The sequence below is a fragment of the Rhinolophus sinicus genome, linkage group LG17 (genome assembly GCF_036562045.2).
Source record: "Rhinolophus sinicus isolate RSC01 linkage group LG17, ASM3656204v1, whole genome shotgun sequence".
NCBI classification, from domain to species: domain Eukaryota; kingdom Metazoa; phylum Chordata; class Mammalia; order Chiroptera; family Rhinolophidae; genus Rhinolophus; species Rhinolophus sinicus.
In genome coordinates, this window is record NC_133766.1 from 18186826 (window position 1) to 18211675 (window position 24850).

The 24850-nt window shown below is 46.4% G+C and overlaps 1 protein-coding gene across 3 annotated transcripts in view; it reads left to right on the plus strand.

Annotated features, from left to right (window-relative positions):
- Positions 1–24850, plus strand: part of KCNH1 (potassium voltage-gated channel subfamily H member 1) — a 333308-nt gene that overhangs the window by 128592 nt on the left and 179866 nt on the right. For all 3 annotated transcript variants that reach the window (XM_074322079.1, XM_074322080.1, XM_074322081.1), the window contains one exon: positions 4695–5124. In XM_074322079.1, coding sequence (XP_074178180.1) covers positions 4695–5124 — 430 coding nt within the window. The remainder of the gene's footprint in view (positions 1–4694; positions 5125–24850) is intronic.

The window sequence follows — 24850 nt, forward strand, 5'->3', positions numbered from 1 at the left end:
CAGACCTGGAAGCCTGCGGGAACGATTCAAGAACCTGAAAGACTGAATAGTTATTGTCATCAGTCTGTGACAGTGTTATTTCCATGACTACAGCAGAAAGAAAAAATGAGCAGAAAATTGTTGAATCTGACCAGCTGAGAAGGCCAGGTCTAGCCCAAATGAACGGAATGATTTATTTAGTCTGAATGAATAGGTAAAACTTGATAGCTCACACGCAAATGCTTCTGGTAATTACCAAATGTCCATTTCAATTTGAGTTGTGTCAGTATCACTACAACGGAGGTTATTTAGATTCCAGAAGGCTTCCTTCCGGTCAGAGTTGTTAGCTTTCAGAGATGAACCCACCAGCACAGGTACTCACCGTCCCCTCGTCCATGTTGATTCATCCTGAAGTTGTTGGTTCTTCATAATTTTAAGGTTGTGATAAAGAACTCCCCGGAACTATTTCAAATGTGAGATAGGTTTTCTGATTCAAGAAGTCCCTGGGAAAATATGGTTCTCCACCATATGGTGCTGTTGTGTTTTTAGCATACTAAAATTTAAAAATAAAATGTTTGGAGTGTTCAGTTTTATCTATTGCATCTACTGACCTCCAGGAAAATCAGAAAACAAAAAACAAATTAATAGCTTGTAATGCTTTTAAGCAGCTAGAATTCTAGCTGTTAGTGCAATCAGAGCAAACTTATGCAAGACCGTGTGACAGCATTTCAGTGTGTACACAGGTAACACAATGAGGAAGTGCTTATTTCAGATCGTTCCACGGCTCCTTAAAATGAGAAGAAAATTTTCTAACAATTCAACCACTTCAGTGTAGTGCAGAGAATGTTTGAGACCCTTTCTGAAAAGGTGCTGGCTTTAGACTCTGTGTAGGTGTATTGGTTTCCTAGGGCTGCGTGACACATTACGCAGGGTGGCTTAGTACAACAGAAATTTATTCTCTCACACTTCTGGATGCTAGCAATCTGAAATCAAGGTGTCAACAGGACCATGCTCCCTCCGACGGCTCTAGGAGAGAATCTGTGCCATGCTTTTCTCTTAGCTTCTGGTGTTGCCAGGAATCCTTGGCATTCCTTGGCTTGAATCACATCACTCCAATTGCTGCATTGGTCACATAGTGTTCTTTCTGTGTCTGTCTCTTCTCCTCTTATTATAAGGACACCAGTCATATTGGATTAAGGACCCACTGTATGACCTCGTCTTAACTAACTAGACCTGCAATGACCCTATTTCCAAATAAGGTCCCATTCTGAGGTTCTGGAAAAGACATGAATTTCAAGACGATGTAGTTCCCGATGTAATTGGGGAAATGGATACAGGAAACTATAATGTAAAATAATGTGTTCAAGTGGTAATGGTTACAGATTACCATGGACAGATGGAGGAGTGAGTGATTGTGACTACAGGGTAGTCATGGTCAGGGTTAGGGTTAGGGTTAGGGTTAGGGTTAGGGTTAGGGTTAGGGTGGAGGCAGTGGCGAGCTTGAAGGATAGTAGTGGCAGGCCTGTAGGATGACTGGCTACCAGATGGCAGAAATAGGCAAGCTGGGCATTCTGGGCTGAGGAACCAGTCTGAGCAGGCACAGAGGTGCAAACGTGCATCTAGTGTGTGGCAGGCTCAAGACCAGCGTGTAAGGCTAGAGGATAGCATAGCCTTTGAGTAGGGTTGCCTGTGTTGTGCTGGCCATTGGGAAGGGATGGAGAAGGGAGAAGGGTTAAAGTGCAGGTGGAAGGAAGGGAGATACAGAGGTAAGGGGCGCCCAGTCATTCATCTCCGTGAATGACTGCCACACAATGGGATCTTTGAGGTAGCAGTTAAGGGGAGAATTTAAGGAGCGGCTGAATCACCTTTCCCTAAGGGAGCTCTAGAAAACCTTGCTGGACTCCCAGGAGCTGGACTCGATGATATCTATGCTCCCCTTCAGCTGTCAACTTCTGTGACTATTAGGTAGAAATGTATCCTGCCTCCCTCACCAGTTATTATGCTTTTGTTCCCTCCCTCTTTTCTTCCTGTCAAGCATCTTCCAGACACTGAAGATACAATAGTGAGCAAGAAGATAAAGACAGCATCATTCTAATCCCTTCCCTGTAGCATTAGCACACGGAGCACATAGTAGGTTCTTCATAAATGTTACTTTGAATCAAATATGAGTGAGAAAAAATGACAAGTAGTTTTGCTCTGGGTAATAATTTCTGCTTCAGAATAGAACTGATTTGGAAGATGATTTCAGGAATCTCCTTAGGAGGTGGAGAGTAGGTGGCTGCTTACATGTGTTTGATTTCTGAGTCATCAAAAAGTCTCCTTTGCCTCCCAAAATAACCTCCTTCATCCAGGCTGTTGGTGCTTTTAATTCCACTGTTGGAAGTTAGTTTTCCTCTGTTAAAAGGTAAAAGCCCTATGGAGAGAGGATATCCATTTACCCTCATCAGTCTTTTGCACCTTAACATGAGGGATTTTCTCAGCCTTTTCTGCAGGCTGAAAAAGGTTTTTGAGAAAAGCACATGAAGGGCAAAGGGGACCCGGGGAGGAGTACTGCACATGCAAAGGCAAATTTTAGCAAAGGTCAAGATTAGCAGTTTGGATGAACTGACCCTGGGTATATAGTCCCTTGGCCTAGGAAAATCCGTGATTATTCATTGGCTGGTATATGTTGGACAAGAAACGATTATTTCTGTTGTAAGTTTTATGGCTACAAAACTGTTGTTTATATGTTTTCTTTTTTCTAAAGAGCAATAAATCCCACCTCTCTCACTGTCATTGCAACAAAAATAATCTGTAGTCTTTCTTGACAAGGCTGTGTTACATATGGTTCATGTGAGCACTTGTTAGCAAGGCTAATGACAGGTACTGTAACAAATATCCCCCAAAGTTTCATTGGCTTGTGCCAGAAGTTTCTTTTTTCCTTCACATCACAATATGATTCAAGTTGACTGGGGAGGGGAGAGGGTGTGCCACATAGTCTTTCAGGGATCCAGGCTCCACCCATGCTGTACGTCCACCATCTTTAATACTTGGCTTCAAGGTCACACTAGCCTCATCTGGAAGGCATGCCAGGGGGAAGAGAAAGCATGTAGAGAAAGTACACTTACGTTTAGCTGGCCTGGAAGTGAAACACGTCTCACCTTACATTTCATTGGTGAGAATTAGTCCCAGAGACTCACCCAGATGGAAAGAGTCTGGGAAATGTAGTTTAGCTGTGTGCCCAAGAAGAGGAAGCAGCCCTGGTGAGACTCCGAAATCATTTACATGTTTTCCTTCTGTCGGTGACACATCCTGACCCTTGGTGGTTGTCATTAAGGGTACACGGGACAAGAGAGAATAGCAGTGACCTGAGAACTGTCCAGTGTTTCGAAGGGTGTGAAGTCGTTCACAATGCTTGGTGAAGGGCGTCATTCTGTTGTTGGACTTTTGCTGTGTAAGGGAGACCGAAGTCTTGAGTCAAAGAAATGTCTCTATTTTGCTTGTTCGTTTAGTTGTTTTTTTAATGGAAGTAGGAAAAGCTAATGGAAATCTCCCTCTCTACACCATGGAATCATGTGGAATAGGAGTTTTGAATGGTGTGACTTCTGTATATGTTTCAGTTCCCTTTGGAGGAAAGAGTAGATTAGTATTTGGAGACGATTTGGAGACCTTCTAGTCCACCTCCCTCATTGTGTAGATGAGGGAACCGGGGGGTAACTGAGTCATCCAAATTTGCATAAAAGCAAGTTAGTCTCAGACCCCGTTTTCCAGATTTCTGATGTTCTTCCCACTACCACAGTGCTATTCCCTAGAGAACTACTTTTCAGAGAATAGATCTGTCCTGGTGGAATCAGCAGACACCGACAGAAGAGAGGAGGCCTGACCAGGTGAAATCAAGATGTTCCTTCTAGCTCTGAGATTCCTTGATTGATTGTGTTTAAGTACATGACATCTGATTGTATAATCCCTGGCCTGACAGTAGCGATGCAGCCCTCCAAGGATTTGTAACAGAATCTCAGTTCTTCGCAGCTGTTTCTTTAATTCATTTTTATCTTTTTTAAAAGCTATGTTTATTTTTAAAACATATTTTTTTGTAATTGTAAAAGTAAAAATTTTAATTATGGAAATTAAGTAAATGTATACAAGTATAACAAAAATATATACAAACAGAGAATTGCCTATAATTCTATAACTTGACAGTGCTGCTATAAACACTGTTAATGTTGACCATTTTTCAATACAGGAATATTTGTATACTCACACACAATATAATTAGAATGAAATATTATACAATATGAAATAAATGCTATGCAACTCTTAAAATATTTCATATTACTTAATGTGAAATATTATACAATTCTTAAAATTGTTTTAAAGTAAGTCCTGACATGGAAAAATGCTCATACTCGTATATATTTGTATAATTATGCAGAATATAATTAGATTAAAATTCTAATTTTATTGGTCTTGTCTGTTTTGTTTTTTTATTTGCTCTTCAATGGAAATCTCCCCTACACCTTAAATAAAATTCTAATTATGTTGTGCTTATGTATACAGATCTATATGAGCATGGCTCCATATCATGACTTATTTTAAAACAATTTTCTAAGGGTTGCATAGTATTATCATACATCTCATGGCAAAACACTATGCTGAAAGAAACAGCGCCGGCGGGGAGGAGGGAAGCAGTTGTCTCTTCCGTTCTAGGCCCTGATGTTGTGCTGCTCTTCTCCCAGGGTATCAGCAGCCTGTTCAGCTCTCTGAAAGTCGTCCGGCTGCTGCGTCTGGGGCGCGTGGCCCGTAAGCTGGACCACTACATCGAATACGGAGCTGCCGTGCTGGTCCTGTTGGTGTGTGTGTTCGGGCTGGCTGCTCACTGGATGGCCTGCATTTGGTACAGCATCGGGGACTATGAGATCTTCGACGAGGACACCAAGACCATCCGCAACAACAGCTGGCTGTACCAACTGGCAATGGACATTGGCACCCCTTACCAGTTCAACGGGTCTGGCTCAGGGAAGTGGGAAGGTGGTCCCAGCAAGAATTCTGTCTACATCTCGTCATTGTATTTCACCATGACCAGCCTCACCAGCGTGGGCTTTGGGAACATCGCCCCGTCCACAGACATCGAGAAGATCTTTGCAGTGGCCATTATGATGATTGGCTGTAAGTATGGCAGTTGCTGGGGCTGGAGGGGGGTGCGTGGCGGGGGCCGTCCCTTCTATGAGCTGGACATAGAGTCATGGCTGCAGTGTCACAGGATCAGGGTGTAATAACTTAAAATAAAGGAGAGAATTCTTTTTAAAAGACTAACCTTATAGTTTTCCTGATAATTAAAGAAGTACATGTTTGCTGCAAAGAAATTTAGAAAATGCTATATAAAGCACAAAGTAGAAAATAAAAACCATCCATTATTCTGCCTCTCCGAGACAAATGCTATTATTACCTTCTGGTCTCTCCCTCACAGATTGTTTTCTATCCATATCTGAACACATAGATACAGATTTTTATAAAGTTAAAATGAGGTCATGCTATACATACGATTTGGTAAACTGCTTGCTCATAGAGCAGTAGCTTGTGGAAGTCTTTTCATATCAATTTAGACATAGCCCTACATCTGTGTAGCCTAATATGGTACCAGAAAAAGAATGTATGAAAAAAGAATGTTAAATATCTCATTATCTTTCATATTGATTACATGTTAAAATGATAATTCTTTTTTTTACATAGGGGCTTAATGAAATATTCGATTACAATTAATTTCATATTTCTTTTTTTTAATGTGGTTCCTAGGAATTTTTTAAATCTTTCTGTTGGAAGCGCTGGCCTAAATCAACATTTTTGATGTTTGCTTGATGGTTGAGAAATGTTCCAAATCGGGGAAAAAGAAAAAAAAAAAGCTCTTGTTCAGTTGAGAAGTAATGAGTAATTGGATTAACTTGACTGGACTTGAAAAACAAAAACAACCCCAGCTCTTGAGCAAGGTCCTTAAATCTCAATAACTTACCCATTAACCATTGTGTAGCTGTTGCTATTGCCAGTTCTGGAAATGTGCTTCGGTTGGAGACCATGGGCTCCCTTCCCAAAAGGGAACCTTAGGGCAGGTTCACCTAACTGGACTGGGGAAGCACATGAACTTGAGTGGACTGGACTCATGGTGAACCTGTCAAGAGTACCCTCTTGGCACTTTAGGGACAAATTATGACATGGGAGAGGACAGTCCTCCCGTGAAGCCTCAGCTGGACCCTGGTTCCAGCATGCAGCAACTGTTTTGCTTGATATGGTCCTCAGAGTGGAGTTGACATAGCAATTGTACTAACCAGGGAGTTCTATGACCAGGGAAACCTGAGGCTTCAGCTTGTCATGCTTTGTCCAACCCACCGAGAGATCCAGTGTCCCCTTCTGAGAATGGATCTTCTTATCCCAAATTGTCACATTTGCTGCCAGCCTCCTTGTTTTGCAAGCACCTCAACCATGTCTGATGCAGTCCTCTCTGCAAGGCACAGAGCTTGCCTCTGAGTATTTTGCTGAATGTATCTGAGGGGTAATTGATTTGTGGGAAGTGTATGCCAATGGCACTTTAGGGTTTGCTCCTTGCTTTAAAATGGGTTTTAATAGAGATGATTGCCTGACCATGGGAAACAGCGATAAGTAGCTGTAGGTGGTTAATTGCTTTAGTTTAATTAGAACTAGAGGTGCTTTCTCGTGTTGTGTAAAAGTATTTAAGACCTTTGCTCTTCTAGGACTGTTTTAGCCTTAACAACACCAGTTTTTCTAGGCAGTGCTTGCAGTATTTTTGTGAGCCTTGGGGCACCCAGTAAACAACCAGATAGATATACTGTGTCAGGGCACATTTCTGTCTCTTAGAGGGGAAGATGAGACACTTGTCAATTGAAATACCTCATTATATCCATCACAGAAAATTTGCTAAGAGTGGTCAGTTAAAAAATGGGTCCCATTTCTTGGGCTCCCCAAGGGCTTTCAAATGCAGGGAGACTTCCTTGCAACTTTTTACCTGACAGAAAAGAAAAAAAGAAAACAGTTATGATGCATATAATAAGGTTAAACAGTTTATTTCTCCAAAACCATTCTTTTGTGGAGAGCATATTTCCCGGGTACAGTCTCCGAGGAAAATCTCAAATAATTATTCACCTCTTTCTCTCCCTACCTTCTCAGAGTTGAGTGACGTTTCCATTTCTTTAAACAAAGTGTAATACACAGGTAGTCTCACCTCTGCGTTATGTAGCCGGGTCTGATGTGTAGGTAGGCAAGTCTAATTAACAGTAACACCATTTCGTGAACACGTGTTATTTGTTAGTCGCTGTGTAGGTTTGCTACACACTATTTCTACTGATCACCAGCATTCTATACCTGAGAGATTATTATCTCCAGCTTATAGGGAATGGAAGCTCAGAGAAGTTAACTCATTTTCCCAGGAACGTGGGGCTGGGAAGCAGGATAGACAGGATTCGGATCAGGCCCCTCTGAATTAGAAGCTTGGTTCTTCCCACGAAGCCCCCCCCGTGTTGGTATGATTTACAGGGTCTACCAGCCTGTCCACACAGACTTACCAACACTTTGAAAATTCTCAACAAGCCAGCAGTTCTCCACCGGAAGCTTTTTGTATGCTTGTCTGTTGTTGTTGTTGTTTTAATTTAAGAACAAGATTTGGTACAGACTCAGGACCAGATGCTTCAGAAACTGGCCATTTTTCAGCAGCCTGTCACAGTTACAGCTGTTCCATTTTCTGTGTGACGTGTCTGACAAATTCTTGTACTAACATTGTATGGCACTCTGAGTAATTTGATGGCAATTATCTTTTTAAACTCACATTCCAGACAACCTTTGTTCAGGATAAGTGCTGACGTCTTATTAGATTTGCGGGGTTCTCTTTTATCTTGCTTTGCCTATGTGTGCACCCATGCACACTTACGTCCTTGCTGCATGACTCAAGGGATTGGACTGACCCTGGAATTGGCGTCTCTGGTGACAGGGACCATTGAGGACAGCCTGCATTTATGCCAAAGGGTCAGTGCTTCTCTCTCCCTAGGTATCCCAGCAATCAGGTGCAGCATTCCTTAAGGGGTTTAAGGAAACACAAAGCCAGTGGCCTTTTGAAATACTGATTATACTGTAATGTTTTACCTCTTGGAGTTGAATTTTACATGCATCGGTAACAGTATTTCTTGGCTATTCTGTTGCAGTGTGTTAGCTGTGGTGCAGATTACCCAGAAGCCTTCAGTTGCTTTTCCTCTCTGCTCTCTGGCACTGAATAGCTCATTATAACTCGGCTAATTCCCCAGAGGATGCCAGGAAGCAGGAAAACTAAGTATTTTCAATTTTGCCCATCTTCCTCAGTTCTGATAAAAATTGCAATAGGAAGAGGTGAAAACTGTTGGCTACAATGAGCATTTGTGATTAGCTATGGGTGTTGGTGATCTACCATGTCTCCAACTGCCTGGTTTTATGTCTGACTTCCATTCTGGCATCTTGGCCTGGGCCAGGGGCAAGCCAGCCCCTGCCCCGATCGCCCTGCCCTCCTCGCCTGGGTCTCCGGGGGTCTCCTGCAAGGGCTTCCCCCGAGGTGTGGTGAGTGGACCCCTCACGTCTTTTTTATACATCTCCTGTATGTTGGTGATGCTGAGAGAAGCACATGGCCACTCTGGCACTCTCCGTGACACATGGGAAGGGATGTACCCTTTTCAATGGGCACCTACTGAGGCCTCCCCGATAGAACCCAACTATGTGCTGAGGATTTGGAGACCACCGCTGTGAGTGACTCTCCGAGAGTCCGAGGTCTGACATGGTGGGGGCTGTGGGAAGCCCAGAGACAAGCCCTGCCACCAGCCAGTGACTAAGGCCTGGAGATGGAGCCCTCACTGTGAGCTGAGCCTGCCCCAGGCCTCTGAGGGATCCTTAAAGAAGGAGGGACGGTTCGGAGGAAGAGTTCCTTCATCTGGGAGGTTTCCATCTCAGGTCAGGGACACGCATCTATCTTGGGGAGCTCTCCAGGGAGAATTTGATGGTGAAGAGACAGTTCCCATTTTCTTAAATGGGATTTGCACTTTTCTGATCCTCTCCTCATAATGTCATTGCTGTCACCCTGTCGTTATAATTAAGCCTCATTCATTTCCTTTCTCTCTGACAGTGGCAGGGGGTCTAGACATTGTTCTCCTACTCCAGACACTCTCCACTCCCCACAATGCACATTTGGTCTGCTCTCTCAGCACCGCATGACACCTGTGTCTTTGAATTCATTTCTTTCTTCCCCGTCGTCCCCCATCTCAGTTCCTTCAAACCATAGCAGAATGTCAGTGCTGAAGGGACCTCTGGGAGCATCTGTTTAGTCCTGAACAGCCAGTCCTCTAGTTCTGCTGGCCAGATCTCACCCTCATCAGTATTTTAGTCAGCCCACCACCCCATCCAGGCCTGGGAGCTCACAGAGAGTAACTGGGCTCCTTATATCACCTTCTGTCTTGGAGGGAAGGGACAGCAGTGACCTGCACCCCTGGACCTTTGACCACACTCTCTTACCTACTTGCAGCATGCTTTGTGGCCTCATTTCAGCGTAGATTGGAATTCGCTAGCAAATATGGACTTTTCCCTGCCTCTTTCGTGATCACAGTTAAACATTTCTTATTTCTTTCCATTTCACCTTTACTGAATATGCCTTTTTGCGTTCTATATCAATATACTGGTTTTTCTAAACTGATGTGGGGCACATCTCCCAGGAGGCTGTAAAGATACTCTGAGGAGACTTTAGACACACAGTAGGTACTTAATAAATAGTATAGATTTGTTGAATCTGAACACTTGAGAAGGCTTTGGAGTTTTGGAAATGGTCTTCAGTGGTATCAGCAAAGCTTCTCTACTAGGATATGGGTTGTGCTGCTGGACAGAGACACAGAGTAATGTAATAGTAGCATCAACAAAGCACGTATTTCCTGAGAGTTTAGGGTTGGTCTGGCTGCTCTGCAGTCGTCAGCACGTGACTTCCATATCAGGATCCCCTGTGGCTGTTCTGGCTTCGGCCATATGTTCTTTTTTCCCCTAGAAAGTAGAAAGAAGAGGAAGGGGAAGGCTGGCTGAACTCTTCGACTTTGAGAAGAAGGCTAAGAAATTGTCCGTCTTACCTTTGTTCATATCACATTGGCTGGAACTTGGTAACCTGGCCATACCTAGCTGCAAAGGAGGCTGGGAGATGTAGTCTTTATTGTGGGTGGTCACGTGCTCAGTAACCTAGACAAGGAGAACAGCTAGTGGGGAACAACCAGCTATGTCTGACTGCTGCAGCTCTCCTTCCTCTCCTCATCTCCCTTCCATTGTTACCAGCAAACATTAGCCCTCCGTGACAGGCAACCCCTGTTGAGCTTTATCCCTGAATTGCTAGCTGAAAGACTGTGGTTCAAGGCCTAGGTCTGCTCTGTGCTTTGTGCTGTGCCCTTAATGTCTGTGGACCAGGGGGTAAGAGGCTCTCCTGACAATTTCATGGAAGTGAGAACTAAGTGAGACAATGATGTGTGACAGCTCTTGGAAAAAGCTGAAATATATACATTCAGACGTTGTGATTCTATCGTTAATAATAGCAATTGTTTCTTGCTCTTCCTACTTAATTTTTTCTTCCCTGTTCTTAGAAAAAAGAAAATAATAATTGTTACTCCCTTCTCAGAAGCATGAGGATGCTGTTTAATTTTATTTTGAGTTTATGTTTATTTGGGGAATTGGGGCAGTGTCCAGAATGCTGTAGGAAAAATAACTATCATTTCTCATTTATTCTTAGAGGTGTTTTTTTCTAGCCAGCCAATCAGCTTATTTTTCTCTAGAACCTGATTTTTAAAAAGCCTTGCCTGCCACTCTGCCTTTCAGATAGGTATTCCCATCTCTGACACAACCTCAGCCTACTATCTGTCTTCCCATCCCTTCCTCCAGAAACAATCTTTGATTACTTCCTCCTGGCTTTTGACTCATAGTTCTCTTGATACTCTTAAGGCCGGCGTACCCTGCTTTGGGTCTATTCACTTGCTCTTAGAACTGTACAAATGTGCACTGCTCTTTCAATTGCTCTACGGAGTCTTTTGACTTCATAGTTAGCTTTCTTGCCTCGCGGATATTTGCCTAGCTCTCATGAAACTCTAGGCTTCCGGGGAGCAGGACCTGCGGGTCTCCTTGCCCGTCTTCTCCTTTGTGTCTGGGTACATGCTGTTGGAACGTGGGAAAAAGAGCCCGAGCTTTGGAGCCGCACAATTCTTGCTTCCAGACTCACCTCTGCTCTTGATTAACATTTTGATTTGGCAGTTTCCTCACCTGAAAATGGAGACACCAGGCCCTCCCTGACCAAGTTTTAGGGAAGAAAATGAAATAAGGCAACACGTCTAACACAGCTCTTCACACATGGGATATTCAAACAATGGTCGTTCTCTTCGTGGTCCTCTTCTAGCATAGTTCTAGGAATCATCAAACAAGGATGTTTTTCAACCGTTAGCTACTCCTTTGGGTGTGCTCGGATTTAAGAGAATTTGAACTTGCATAAAACATCAGGTACAGAGCTGTATTTAATGTATAGGTCATTAAATATACATATATCTGGATTGAGTTTCCCTGATATAAAGCTTCATTTAAAAAAAAAAAAAAAATGTTGGCCTGACTGCAGAGCAAGTTAGGGCAAGCTTGTAATGGAGAAGAAAGTCGTTCGTGTGCTCAGCGAAGCCTCTGCAGCATCAGCATCGCGGCCTGACCGGCAGCATCTTCACTCGGCAGGAAACAGTACCAAGAGGCGTGAGAGGGCTCCCCCAGACAAGGAGAGAAAGGACTAGAAGCATTCATGCACCAGGCACCCAAGACCTGCCAGGTGTCCTGCTGGGAGCTTTTTCCTACCCAACAACCCCATAAATAGGCTTTATTATCCCTGTTTTGCAGATAAGAAAACTAAGGTTCAGAGACATGAAGTAACTTACCCAAGGTCACAGGGTAAGAGGTGGCCGAATTGGGTTTTGAACCCAGTTTATGTGACATCAAAGGTGCACTTTATTTTGCTGCTTCCCTTGCTGATTACTTGAGGAGTGGAGGGGAAAATGTTCTCTGCTGTATGTGTGGTGTTGGGGAGGAGGGATAAACGTTCAGGAGAGAAGGGGGCCGTGGAAGGATTGCAGAGAGGGGGTCTTCTCCCTGGAAGCCTTCTCTAGAATTTTGAATGATAATTATATTGACAAACTGTCTGATTCTGTGTGTTGTAGGAAGACATCCTTGTTCATAGCTGGATGACTACACTGGGCAGAAGAATTCACAACGAAAGTCTTAGATGTTAGGAAGCTCTGCTAGCGGGAAGCCAACTGGCTGAGGAGTATTATCTCTGACCTTGTAGATTTCCACATCATTTGCAAAATACTTGTTTCCTTTTTTTAAATATAATTTTATTCACATGGAAATTATCAGGTGGAGATGTTGCTATCACCAAATCTTTTGTTTGTATGTGGTTTCTGGGTCTATTGTCCCTTTTGAAACACTCAGTACTTAATGGGCCAGGTCGTATTCTCTCTAAGTTTTGGATGAGGAAATTGTGGAGTAGAGTAAGTCCTCACTGAATGCAGACTCTAAGCAAAAGGACGTATAATGTGCGAAACCAGTTTTACCATGGGCTGATTGATATCAACAAGAATTAAGTTCCTGTGGCATCTCATCAACGTTATAATGAAATGACCTGCTGTAATTTGCTGAAGGTCACACAGCTAGTGAGAAGCAGAGCTGGGCACAGGCTCGTGTCATTCCTCCCAGCTCCATGTTTTTCCTGCTTTTCCAGATCACCACGATGGCCGCTGGTACTGTAGCCACAGATCACAGGTTAGGCCGGTAGATTGTGGCAGCTGGTTCCCTTCATTGGATGTCCGCAGACCTTGATGAGAAGAGGTGAAGATGGGGGGAGAGTGGTTAAGGCCTCCATTCTATTTTCATCAAAGGAATTTATTCATCAATTTTCATACCTCTTGAGCTTTATCAAGCCTTTATTGTGGCTCTCCACCGATAGGCTAACAACTACCCATAGCTAGAGAGAAATCACACGGAAGAGAAAATAATTTTTTTCTCTTCTTTAGAATTGGTGAGAGGTTGAATGCCCACCAGAGAAGTATTTTCTAAAAATACATGAATAAATACGGTCTCTGAGAAACAAATGTTAGGTTTACCTGCCAATTCCCCAGAACCTCAATCAATCAACAGTTTACCTAAGGACCTCTTTGTTTATTTCATAACATTATTTTTGGGTCTGCCGTATGCCAGGCCCTGTGTGAATACAGAGGATGGAGCACTGAATGAGACAGACGCAACCTCACGTTGCTTGTGGTCCGCTGGGGGAGCCAGATGAGTAAGCGAGTAATTGCTCTGCAATGAGACGAGTCTGTATTAAGGAAAGCACAGGCTGTGATGGAACATGTGCGGGGTGCCTCACCCAGTCAGGGGTCACGGAGGGGTCAGGGGTACCCACCCCATGCATTTGGGAACAGCCCTGCGCCAGGCACTGAGGGCTTTCCTAAGATTTATCTCGTTGCATCCGTGTGCAGATGTCTCCCCCAGTGGACTTCAAGCTGCCTTAGCTCAGGGGCTGTGTGGGTTATTCTCTGGTCCACAGCGGCCTCAATAGATATGGAAGGAATGGAGGAAGGGAGAGAAAATAAGACATCATCCCTGCCTCAGTTTGCTTACAATCTGGCTTGGGAAATACAAATGCAAACAGGAAAAAGCGTGTAAAGCTGGGAAGCAGAGGATGTTCATGGAATAAGCCCCAGAGCCAGTCTGTGCCTTCCTGTTTCTGGGAAGACAGTGAGCGTGGTACTAAGGAGATTTTCCGTAGCCAGTGAATAATGGATAGGATTTCCTGACTTATAAAGATGGGTAGGTGAGACTAATACTAATCAGGGTAAGTTTGTGAGCATATGCTGTGTGTAGAAGTCTATACACCTTCTTCATTAAGTCTCCTGACACTTCTGCATCACAGGTGTTATAGCTGAGGGAACTGAAGCTCAGAGAGGTCAGTCATCTGCCCCCGGGCCACCCTTCTTGTGCCTGGTGGAGGCAGAATTCAAACCCAGATCTCTGCCCCCGCCCTCACTGTTTCTCCGCCTGTCAGCACTGCTACCTCATGAGCGTGGCCTGGAGCAGAAGCCAGCAAGGAAAGCAGCCACCACCCCTTCCTGCCAAACAGGACAGTGGAAAGAGAGAAAGAACGAACAATCTGCTGATCCCAGAGGGCCTGAGTGCCAACTCTGTGCCTCCTGGCTTGTCAGCAGCTCAGGCCCCTTCCTGCAGTAGGCTTCGTGCTGGGAGACCCCCTTGCCCCCAGCTAGGCTGTCACAGGCCAAGAGACAGGGATTGCCACAGGTGCAGTAAGGCTGATTTGCTGAATTTTTTGAACACCTAGATCTCAATCTTAAAAGATTGTCACTTAGAAAAACCACCAGAGGACACCAACAGTGATTCCTGGATTATACGGCTCGGTTTCTGAAACCAAAGGTGCCACAGCCGTGATAGTGGTCAGCTTGCTTCCATCACAGACTGCCCCCTTCTCCTGGACAGCACCCGCTTTGAATCCGTGCTACTCCGAGAGGACACTAGATAATGAGGATGGTTTCTGAAAGCTATCCCCACCTTCAATGAAATCAGTCAGGCCGCATGGACAACCGATGTTAGGTGAGGAACAGAATTTCAATTTCTAAAATCATTATAACATAGACAGTCCATGGGATCAGAAGAGATACGCATGGGTATGAATTCTGGCGCCACTACTTAGTAGTCAAGAGAACAAGCTACTTAATTCCTGAGACTGTTTCTTCTTCCGTAAGATGGGGATGTTGCAAGTTCAATGGCATAAAGGACAGGGAAGCCTCTGCCCTTTCAGAGCCTTTGTTTCTGCCTGGTGTCCAGCCCAGAGCCACAGATGGCCCGTTCGTTGATGATGATGCCATCCTCTGGCACCCTTGGTCTGCATTGTTTGTTCAACAGTTCAGCAAGGGACTTCGGTAGACGTTGGCTGGGGGTGGAGGCCGGAGGAGGTGTGTGCAAAGGTGGTGATGGCTTAAGGACAGCACAATGCTTTGCATAGGGAAGAGCTCGATAAAGGTTTGTCTGTGGAACTACGTATCCAGATGAAAATCTTTTGGTGAGGATGCCGCAAAACGCGTGGCGCGTGCAGGGCCGGCTCCATTAATCCTCACCTGATAGGACTTTGCAGACTCAAAAAATGTTTCCATTTTCACTTTTCCCCATTGTGGTCCTCTGTGCGTGTGTGAGAATAATTTTAGCTCTCATCAGCTAGAGGTCTGGCTCTGAATCATAGCTACGTGGTGATAAAAAACCCACTGTCACCACAAGAAATCTTGGCAAGGAGAAAAGTGTTGGTAGGGAGAGCAAATGAAAGAGCAGGAGGCTTCGAAATAGAAAATCAAATATGGAAAAGATCGCCGATGAGCTCTGTAGAGTTGCAGGTGCCCTGCTTAGAAGGCTCACTGTGTTCAGAAGGGTGACCGCTGTTCCTAGTTGGCGGGGTGAGGAGAGGAGCTGGGCTGGTTGGGGTAGCAGAGCCAGAGCAGGCCAGGGGAGTCCCTCTTCCTGATTCTAACAGCGCAGCTGAGGCCAGGCACCTTCTTAGAGCCCCACAGGTTAGGTATGAGGGAAGCAGAATGCACCCATCGCACAAACAACAGTGCCCTCCAAAGGGTCCCTACAAAACAAGGCCCTGATGTGCAGCCCCGCAGAGAGCAGCAGGCCGACCGCAGCTCTGCAGAGACAACACCGAGGGAGGGGCTCTCGGACCATGGGCCGGTCTGGCAGGCCCAGCCTTGCCAAGACCCAAGCAGGAAGGCAGGGGAAAGGCAGAAGCCACAGGTTCTCCCCTAATTGTCCTTTTGATTCCCTCTCTCCTGGGAAGCTCAGGTGTTTAATTACACTGAGCTGCGCTCACAGGCGGGCACTGGAGGCCTTGGCTGGAATCCAGCATCTTAACAAGTGGAAGGGAGGCAGCGTTTCTGAGCAAAGGCCTTTCTGGACACAGAGCGGCATGCGTGATTTGAGCCTTCCATCTTTGTTTCTCTCTCTCCCTACCCTTCCCCAGATATTTATTAAGCCCCTACTGTGTACCAACCACTTAGAAATTGTGTGAAGACAGATGCATCATCAGCCTTCCTTTTGCTGTGATAATTAATCAGATCCCCTTATCTCATGGGCACTCACAGAATTTTGGAATTGAGAAAGACCTCAAACGTTATGAAGGCCACTGACTCAGTAGATCTTTGAACCCCTTGTCTGAAGTTTGAACGCCTCCAGGAATGGTCCCTTCCTCTTACAGATAAGCTCAAAGGTGCTCATTCCCCTATTACATAAAGCTAAAATCCCTCCCTATCATTCTGTCCCTTGTTCTTGGTACTTTACTCCTGGGACTTCGTGGGACAAATCGAGCTTTTCTTTTACATAACGATGCTTCACATATTTGAAAACCATTATATCTGCCTTGAGGCTTTACCTCCCCAAGAGGGATACCGCCAGCTTCTTCCGTACAGTTCTGAGAATTTTCTCCATCCTAGATAACGATGATCTCGTTTCTCTCCCAGTTTGTTCGTGTCTCACTTACGAGGGGCCCAAACTCAGCTGTCTGCCTGTCGTTTGGCCAGAGCAGAACTGAGCAGGACCATTACTTCCTTCGTTTTGAAATCCCATTCATAGATTGAAAACGTCAGAACTAGAAGGGGTCTTAGAGACCATCTGTCCTAAAAGCGTCATCATGCACGTGAAAAGGTGAGGCCCAGAGAGAGGAGGTGACTCAACACGCTAGTAACAAAGCAACAAAAGGACTTAAGTCTCCCCAAATCCCAATCTTCCAGGTGTGAGCACTTTCCACCACTCCTTACCACGTCTATATATACATCTCCCTAGACTTAATTCCATTTTGTATTTTTGACTATTACACCACACTGTTGATTAAAAGTTGACTGGTGCCCCGCTAGAAGTCCTAAGTTGCAGAACTACTAATCGTGGAGGTTCTACTGTGAACCATGTGTTTACCATCTTCTGCTTTTACAGATGGCGTTTTGGATCCAAATCCATGATTTGACATTTATCCAAATGGGTCTTTCCATTTCCCCTGGCTGCTCCAATCTGGGAACATAGTCATGGAACAAAGTCATGGTAGTATGAACAATAGGATTCCTTTTCCTATCACTTTCTACAAGGTCATCAGAACCTAGCTTATGGGTTAAGGGCTATTAGTGATGTCTCATGCGGACTCAGGAGTGACCTTCACTGCCCTCGTCTTTCCTTCCTTGGCCACTCCTGTCGTGGACCACATGGTTTCCCAGCTGTGACCTCTACCTGGCTGGACAGTAGATCTTTTTCTCTACCAAAGTGCTAATGTTACTCCTTCAGTGTCACCCACAATGACATGCAGAAGCTCTGTACTTTGCTTTAATGTTGGGGGAAGTACCCTCCTCCCACCTGAGCTAAACTCTGGCACCAGGACAGAGCAGGATGACATCATGCTGCCCGAAATAGAAAGCTTTCATTTGACTTGCTTTTAAAAAAATAATAATAATAAATTGAGTCTCTTTTCTTAGACCCTGACTGGGATTCTCTTCAGCTTGGGCTAGAAGACACGATGTGGTTGTTATATTCTCCCTTTCTTGCTCCTCTCACAGAATCTCACCCTACAGCAATGTTCCTAAACAAAGCTTGTTTTTGGCAAGCATCTATACATGGAGAAACCACATTTCTACCATTCTTGGCTTTTGCAATTAGCTTTTTGGACCCAACTCCATAACTACCAGTAGGACAAGCCCTTCCCCCACAGGGTACAACTTCTTGGCACTTAAAGAAGGCTACTGTTCCTGGCCACTTGGAGGTGTCAGTCCTGGGAAGGGGACCTTAGTCCTCTGCACCAGTCTTACCTGAGTGACTCCTGGGGCCTTGCATGTGAGTCAATCCCAGTCTTCTTGCCTTCATGTGCCCGGATTCAGCTCTGACCAAGTTATCATTTTAGATTCCTTTTTGAGTATTTGGTTGCCTGTGAGATAATACGGTTTGCAAATGTTTTCCTCCATTCTGTGGGTTGCCTTTTCACTTTCTTGATGGTGTCCTTTGCACAAAGTTTTTAATTTTGATGAAGTCCAATTTATCTGCCCTCTTGGTTATTACCTCCCTAGCCTCATGTCATCCATGAATTTCATCAACATGTCACCAACTTGGGGGTGTTCTGGCCCATTTAATCATTCCTTCACATTGTGCAGTATAAAAGCAGGGCACGCTCTAGGACCACTCCCCTGCTCCCACTTCTTCAGAAACTTACAGGGGAGCTTCCTAAATCTATTCGTGAGAGAATCAGAGCAAATGTGAGAGAAAGCAGGGGATTCATAGCAAAACAGGTAGCTCATCAATCCACAACTTGATTACGGATAGGGTAGCTGGACACACTGTCTTATGAATTTCACCCACTGGATGTCTCTTTTTGCCATGTAGTGAAAGGAGGCAGGGGAAATAGTTGTGGAAATCTCTTAATTTTTCTGAGATACTGCTGAAAGCTGGAGCCACGCCTGTCACTGTGCGGAACGACATATCAGCACTGCTCTCTAGTGGGTGCTCCTAAATGTGACCTGAGTCTGGGAGGAGACATGGGGGGCTGAACAGTGATATCTGACCCCACAGCCTCTTTTCATTCTGTCCCCTGCTACCATGTCCCCGATGGCAGCCAAAAATGCCTGTCACTTGCCCCGTATTAAATCACAGACCTGCTTTTCACAGTCAGCTCAGTCCTGGAGACTCGGCTGTGTCTAAGGCCCAGGTTTAGATGCTAAACTCCAGGCTTGGGGCAGGCAGAGGACTCGCATGAGGTCACATGCTGACCTTTCCACAACCAGCCCAGCTGCAAATAGTACCCACGACTCTACCTCTGGGGGTTCAGACAGGACTGGATTTGCCATCCACATTGCCTTCACCCAGCTGCTCCTCTGAGACCAGCTAAGAGAGATAGGGGGAGAATATGACTGAGTATACGGGTGAGGTCTGATTTGAGGGAGGTGAGAGCTTATACACTGGAGCAGGTGGATGTGACTTAGGGAGAAAGAGACTATTAATTCTAGTTGCCTGCACTGGGGTACCGCTTTGCTACAAATGAAGTGTATCATACACGTTATGCCACTTAGGCCTGATAGTAACACTGCTGAGGAAGTGAGGCGTGGAGCAGCTGACCGATTTTCCTGACATGACACAGCTACTGAGTGGAAAAACCAGAGCTTACACCTAAGTCTGAGGTATTCCTGCGACACCCACAGCTGCCCCTGAGAACCAGGATACACTGGGCTGTTTCCACCTTGTTCTTTCTTCCCTGAGATGGAAGGCATTTGGCTCACACAGAGCTCTCTTGCTTGAAACTGTCCGTGTGAACATTTATTATGAGCACCAGTCTCAGTTCGCTGGGATCAGGGCCACGTGTCAGGAACAGAAGGCCGAAGGACTGACTTGGGGGGAACCAGTGCTCGGCTCGAGGGAGGGTCTCCAGGGCCACCGGGATCGTGGTCGGGGTGAGCGACTGGTCACCTTGACGGTGCTCGGTGTGTAGAAACTCAGCGGTCTCAGCATGTCTTGCTTTTCTGTGTTTTGGTCAGTCAGGAACGTGACAATGTTGATGCTGTTAAGAGCTAAGACTTACGGCCAAGGACTCTTAACTCATATCGACTCCTTTAATCCTCACAGCCCTGTGAGACAGGACTGTTAGCATCATTCCCATTTTACAGATAGGAAAACAGGCATAGAAAGGTGAGAGGCCATTTTGCCTCAAAGCAGCTGGGACGTGGAGGAGCTGCCCAGATTCCGCTGTATACGCAGTGACTCAGAGAGCATTTCAGGGTCCACTCTGCGCCAGGTCCCTGGGGGACAGTCAGCGTTCAGGGCATGGCTCTGTGTTTCCTCTGCTGATTCTTTGCTTCTGCCTCTTCCCCTCTAAGGGACTGAAGTTGTGGGGAGCGGTGAGGGAGGCCGGGGGGCAGCCCCTATGGTGAAAACAGGCGATACAGGTGTTCTCCTCCATCCCTTGCCTTCCCTTAGCCCCTCACTCTCTGTATGGCTGTGGGAAGTTCCCAAAGCCACGAGTGACCCTCGGGGCCTGTTTCCTCATCTGTAGAGTGGAGATGGTGGTGTCTACCTGGCAAGGTGGTTGTGAGGCTTGGACATACTGTCTGTGAAATCCCTGACATGGGGCCAGGCACATAGGAAAGACCAGATAAATAAGTGCTGGGGTCATTAGTCACTATTATTATTATTATTCCTCTTTCTCCTCCTTTGTATACTCACCCCAGAGAGAGATGTGGCTGTTGCCTAGTGAGCACTTACCGGAAGTCGGCCGAGCCTAGCCGCTCTTTCAAAAATGGTACACAGGTCCATGGAGTATGCAAAGCTGGCTTCCCCGCGCAGCCCAGCTCCAGAACCTTCTCTTGTTATGACATGACAGGCATTAGTCACTTATTCATATCACTGGCCTTTGGGATAAATTAAATAACAGCGCCCCAGAGAATTTCTCTGCATCTCTTCTACTGAGTTTATCAAGCCTCCCCCCTCAGCTGCGGGTCCACCAGAGATGGGGGCCTTGCGTGGTGGGGATGGGGAAAGGGGGGACCTGGATAGAGGCTCGTGGGATCAGCGGGGACAGAAGCTTGAGAAGAATGCTTTCCTTCTGTACTGTGTGGAGGCTTCTGTGACGTCACCACTTTGCAGGGCTCTCAGCTGCTGCTTTCCCCCTTTAATCAGGCTTCTTGCAAAGCAGTTATCTCATTATTTAAATATTCTGCAGTCGAATGTTCTCACATTCATAACTTAATGACCTTAATTATGCATATTAGTGAGAAAAGTACTTGGCATGTCTTTGCTGGTATCTGCTGATGTTCCCGGGTTCCACAGAGGCCATGAGTTGGGCTTCTAAGGGCACGTTTCCTGGTCAGGTACGTAAAGAGATCACAGGACAAGAGAACTGCTAATGAGTCATGCTGACTGCAGCTCACTGTCCTCAATGGTTGGGTGTGCTGGGCACAGCTGTGCCCACTCTCACGAGTGGGGAGGAGGAGAGAGCAGTGTTTGGAGTGGCTTCAGTTCCGTGTCTGCCTCCAAGGAGCAGTTTTGCTTTTTTATGCCTCTAGGTTTCACCACCTGGAGACAGGAAACATAACCCTTATCTCTCCCTTCCTGAGAGGCAGATACGTGGGGTAAATCTGTAGCTTTGGGCCAGAACTTTCCATAGAGGACTTCAGTGGGGAAAGCCTTGAGGGTTGACTCGAAGTGCGTTATTCCAATGGGAAGGAGAAAGGGGCTTAATCTCTTGGTTATGACATTCCATTGTTTTCTAAACTTTTATTGGATGCCCGCTGTCTGCAGGGCACGCCATAGGTTACTTCCAAGTAACAAATAGACCTTTCTTTACTCTGAGCTTACGTATCAACAACCATTTTCTGCTACTTGAGGATGTGATGAAATATATACGATGTCTACCATTTGTGCATAGACTGGTTAGAAGCAGTATTGCTGAGCTAGCCAAGTAGACAAGCCCGTTTGCCTAACTGTGCTTCCAGAGGTTTGACCTGATTCCCCGGTGCCATCAGCCCTTCCTGAATCCTCCCAGAGAGGTTGCCGATTTCACAGCCTGTGATTGTCCAGCATATTGTATTCATTTGTTTAACAAAAGATTGAGCAGCTAGATGCTGAGAAGAAATAAAACAATAAACAAAGTTGCCAGGAGGTGACAGATAAGTCCAGAGACAATTTTCCTGCAGTGTGAGAAGTCCTATGATTGTGGTCAAGTATTAGGGGTCACGGAACAAGTGTTGTTTACTATGATCTGAATGCTAACTAGAGTTAGCCAGGTGAAAACATTCGAGATGGAAGGGCATGGAGGCAGGCCAAAGATGATAAAGCACTGGAAGAGAATGAAATGAGCTCTTATAGCTGAAGCGCAGGGAGAAAGGAACCCCCGAGCACGCAAGCATCAAGGCTCCCACAGAAAGTAGGGGCTTGCTGTGAAGCGTCGTCTTTCGTGTGCTTTCACCTGAGGGCAGGCGGAGCAATTCAAGGATTTTTCCGCAGGGAGATGTACTATTAGAGAATGGATTGGAGGTGAGCAAGACTAAAGGCAGAAATGACAGCCAGGATGTTTATGTATTATTTTAGTGGAGAGCTATTGACAATCTGAGCTACAGCAGTGCTAGAGAGGAGGGAGAGAGATGGAGGGATTCCAGAAGTATTGAGATAGTGGATGGATGGCTCTTGGCAATGTCCCTGCCTGGGGTTGGGGACAGAGTGTGCCACTGCACTGCTGCCTCCCCATGGGCATCCTTCCCGGCCAGGCAGGTAGAGGCAACATTTCAACAATGCCCCAAAGCATCACTTTCAGCCATATGGAGGGTGTGTGGGTGGCTGGGCAGGGACAGTGGGGAACAGACCGGCTGGCCAGCAGGGATGATGAATGAGCACGTTTTCCAAGACTTGCCTTTCAGCCTCCCTCCTACTGCCGCCACGTGCCGGGGTCTGGGACAACGTGGTGGCAGAGAGAGACCCCGTAGTCAACAACCAGGCAGCATCTGTCTTTGTTCTGTTTCCTGCAGTGCCCTTCGCTCGAGCTCTTCTGGGGCAAAACTGAAGAACTGCGGAGTCTTTAAGGAATTATTTTACTAAAGGAACAATTGGTCAGATGCTAAGAATCACTCCGCAGCCAAGCACCGTAAATTTTGCCTACACTGCAGAACTGGGGACCACTCAGCCTTGGTGAGGGCGTTGTGGGTGGGGTCGGGCGCCCTCTCCCCTCTCCCCCCTCTTCTCACTGGTTCGTTTGCTCGTGGTTGATGTTTTCTCAGGATTTATTCATCATGGTCTTCTCAGGGCTCCCTGTCCTTGGTCCTCTGGACCACCCATGTGTGCATCTTGGAAGGTTCCCAGCATCCTTGGCGGGATGGGAGTTGGGGGGTAGCAGCCCTCAGCTGGCTGAGAGATGGTGGTGTTTGCAAAAGGAAGGTTCCTACTGCCTGAGCTTTGGAAGTCTCAGGTTTAGATGTTTGTTCTGAAATAACTACCCATTTATTTATTTTTCTCATCTGAGGCCGTAAGGACTTTGCTGCAAGGCCAGAGGCCCTGTGGTCCAGGCTGAACTCACGCCTACGTTCCGTACCCACCTTGCATCCTCCTTCTCTCCTGTCTGTGGGAATGAGCACACTCATGAGCTGTCCCATTCCCGAGCGTTGCATTCCTTCCCTCTGGCTCTACCGTTCTCTTCCCACAGCTGTCTCTCATTCTCCTCTTCCTAAACAAGTTTGGGACTTCAGTTCTGAGCTGCAAAAGTGTTTCCCAGCAGCTCTGCAGGGTTTTGAAGGAGACGCTTGCTCTCCCCTCAGCCAGATTTTGAGCCCAATACCAGCTCAGAGACCACTGTCTGGGCTCAAAGCCTCTCACTTGGGAAGCCTCTCCTAGCAGCGTTCAGTTCCTTGGCTCTGAAACCAGTCTGTCAGTGGGGCCCCTTCCCCTTTGCTAGTTGTGGAAGAAACAGCTTCCGGGGTGGGGCCCCCACCCTTCTCGATCTCCTTTATACAACACAGGGGCTGCTATTAACATGGATAAATGTCCAGTGGATGCATTTTTTCTAAAACTGATCATTTGCTCCCCACCCCTAACTCTGATGCCCCAAACTGGGAGTCTCCTTGAAGTCACTAGAAAGAGAAACGGTTCAGTCTACTTTGGACTGTGTCTTAGAGCGTAAGGAGAAGGGGAGAAGGGACGATGTGGTGGGGTCTCTTGTTGGCCTGTTCCTGTTGTCATGAGGGAGACCCTGCTCGCTCCGCCATTTGTTGTGCGGGGCGGCCTGCGGGGTCTCAGCTCCCACTCCCCATACAAGAACGCAGGATATGGTGAGGCCAAAAAGGAACACCCACGGAGCCATAGGCGGGGGAGTCATTCCACTTTAGTCTCACTGGAGGCTGGATCCACACGATCTGCAACCTGTGTCCACTTCTCTGCCTGCCAACCCACTGACCGACTCGCTACTCACTCTCGACTCGACTCACCAGCACAGCCGCAGCAGTTATATCAGGGGCTAATGGCTAACTGGTAACAGCTCACGGCCAATTAGCCACAGCTGACAGCAATCCACTACCCGAGCCAGCACCGTTCCACATGAGGCCGAGCGCCTGGAAACCACTCTCTGGGACTCTGTCCCCACACAGTTCAATTCTACAGCCGTGGTGAAATGCCCTTCCAGCATCTCAGCCGAGGGAAGGGCTGGTTCCAGGGATTCATTCTAGCTTTGCTGTACCTGGTGGGCTGCTGAGACCCAGCTCTGAGCTGCTAGGAGCAGAGGTGCTCTCTGTCCTATCTGTGTCCTCACAGCTTCTGAAGGCCTGCTGTGGCTCCCTGGCCCTCTGGCCACAAACATTCTCTCTCCCTGTCTCTGTGTCTTCTTTCCAGGTCCTTGTTGGTGTTTGTCTTGGTGTTGCTCCCACCCCCATGTACAGGAAGTGAAATCAGTGCCCTTCTTTCCATGGATTGGGGTGGGGGAGGACCTGGCTCCTGGAGGACTTTGCCGGCCTCCTGTGCAACTGCCCAGCCACTGGTACGCTCAGCAGGGGCCATGCGGGAACCTCGAGTAGCCACTGGTATTCTCCGCTAACTTTATTATAGTATCGTCTTGTCTTTTTTTTTTTTTTAATTAGGACATTATTTTTTTTTTACATTTTAAAAAATTAGTTTCAAGTGTACAAAACAATGTAATAGACATTTACACCCCTCACAAAGTGATAACCCCTCCCCCAATCTACTACCCCTCTGACATTGTATATAGCGGTTACAACTCTATTGACTATTCCCTCTGCTGTATTCCACATCCTGCGTC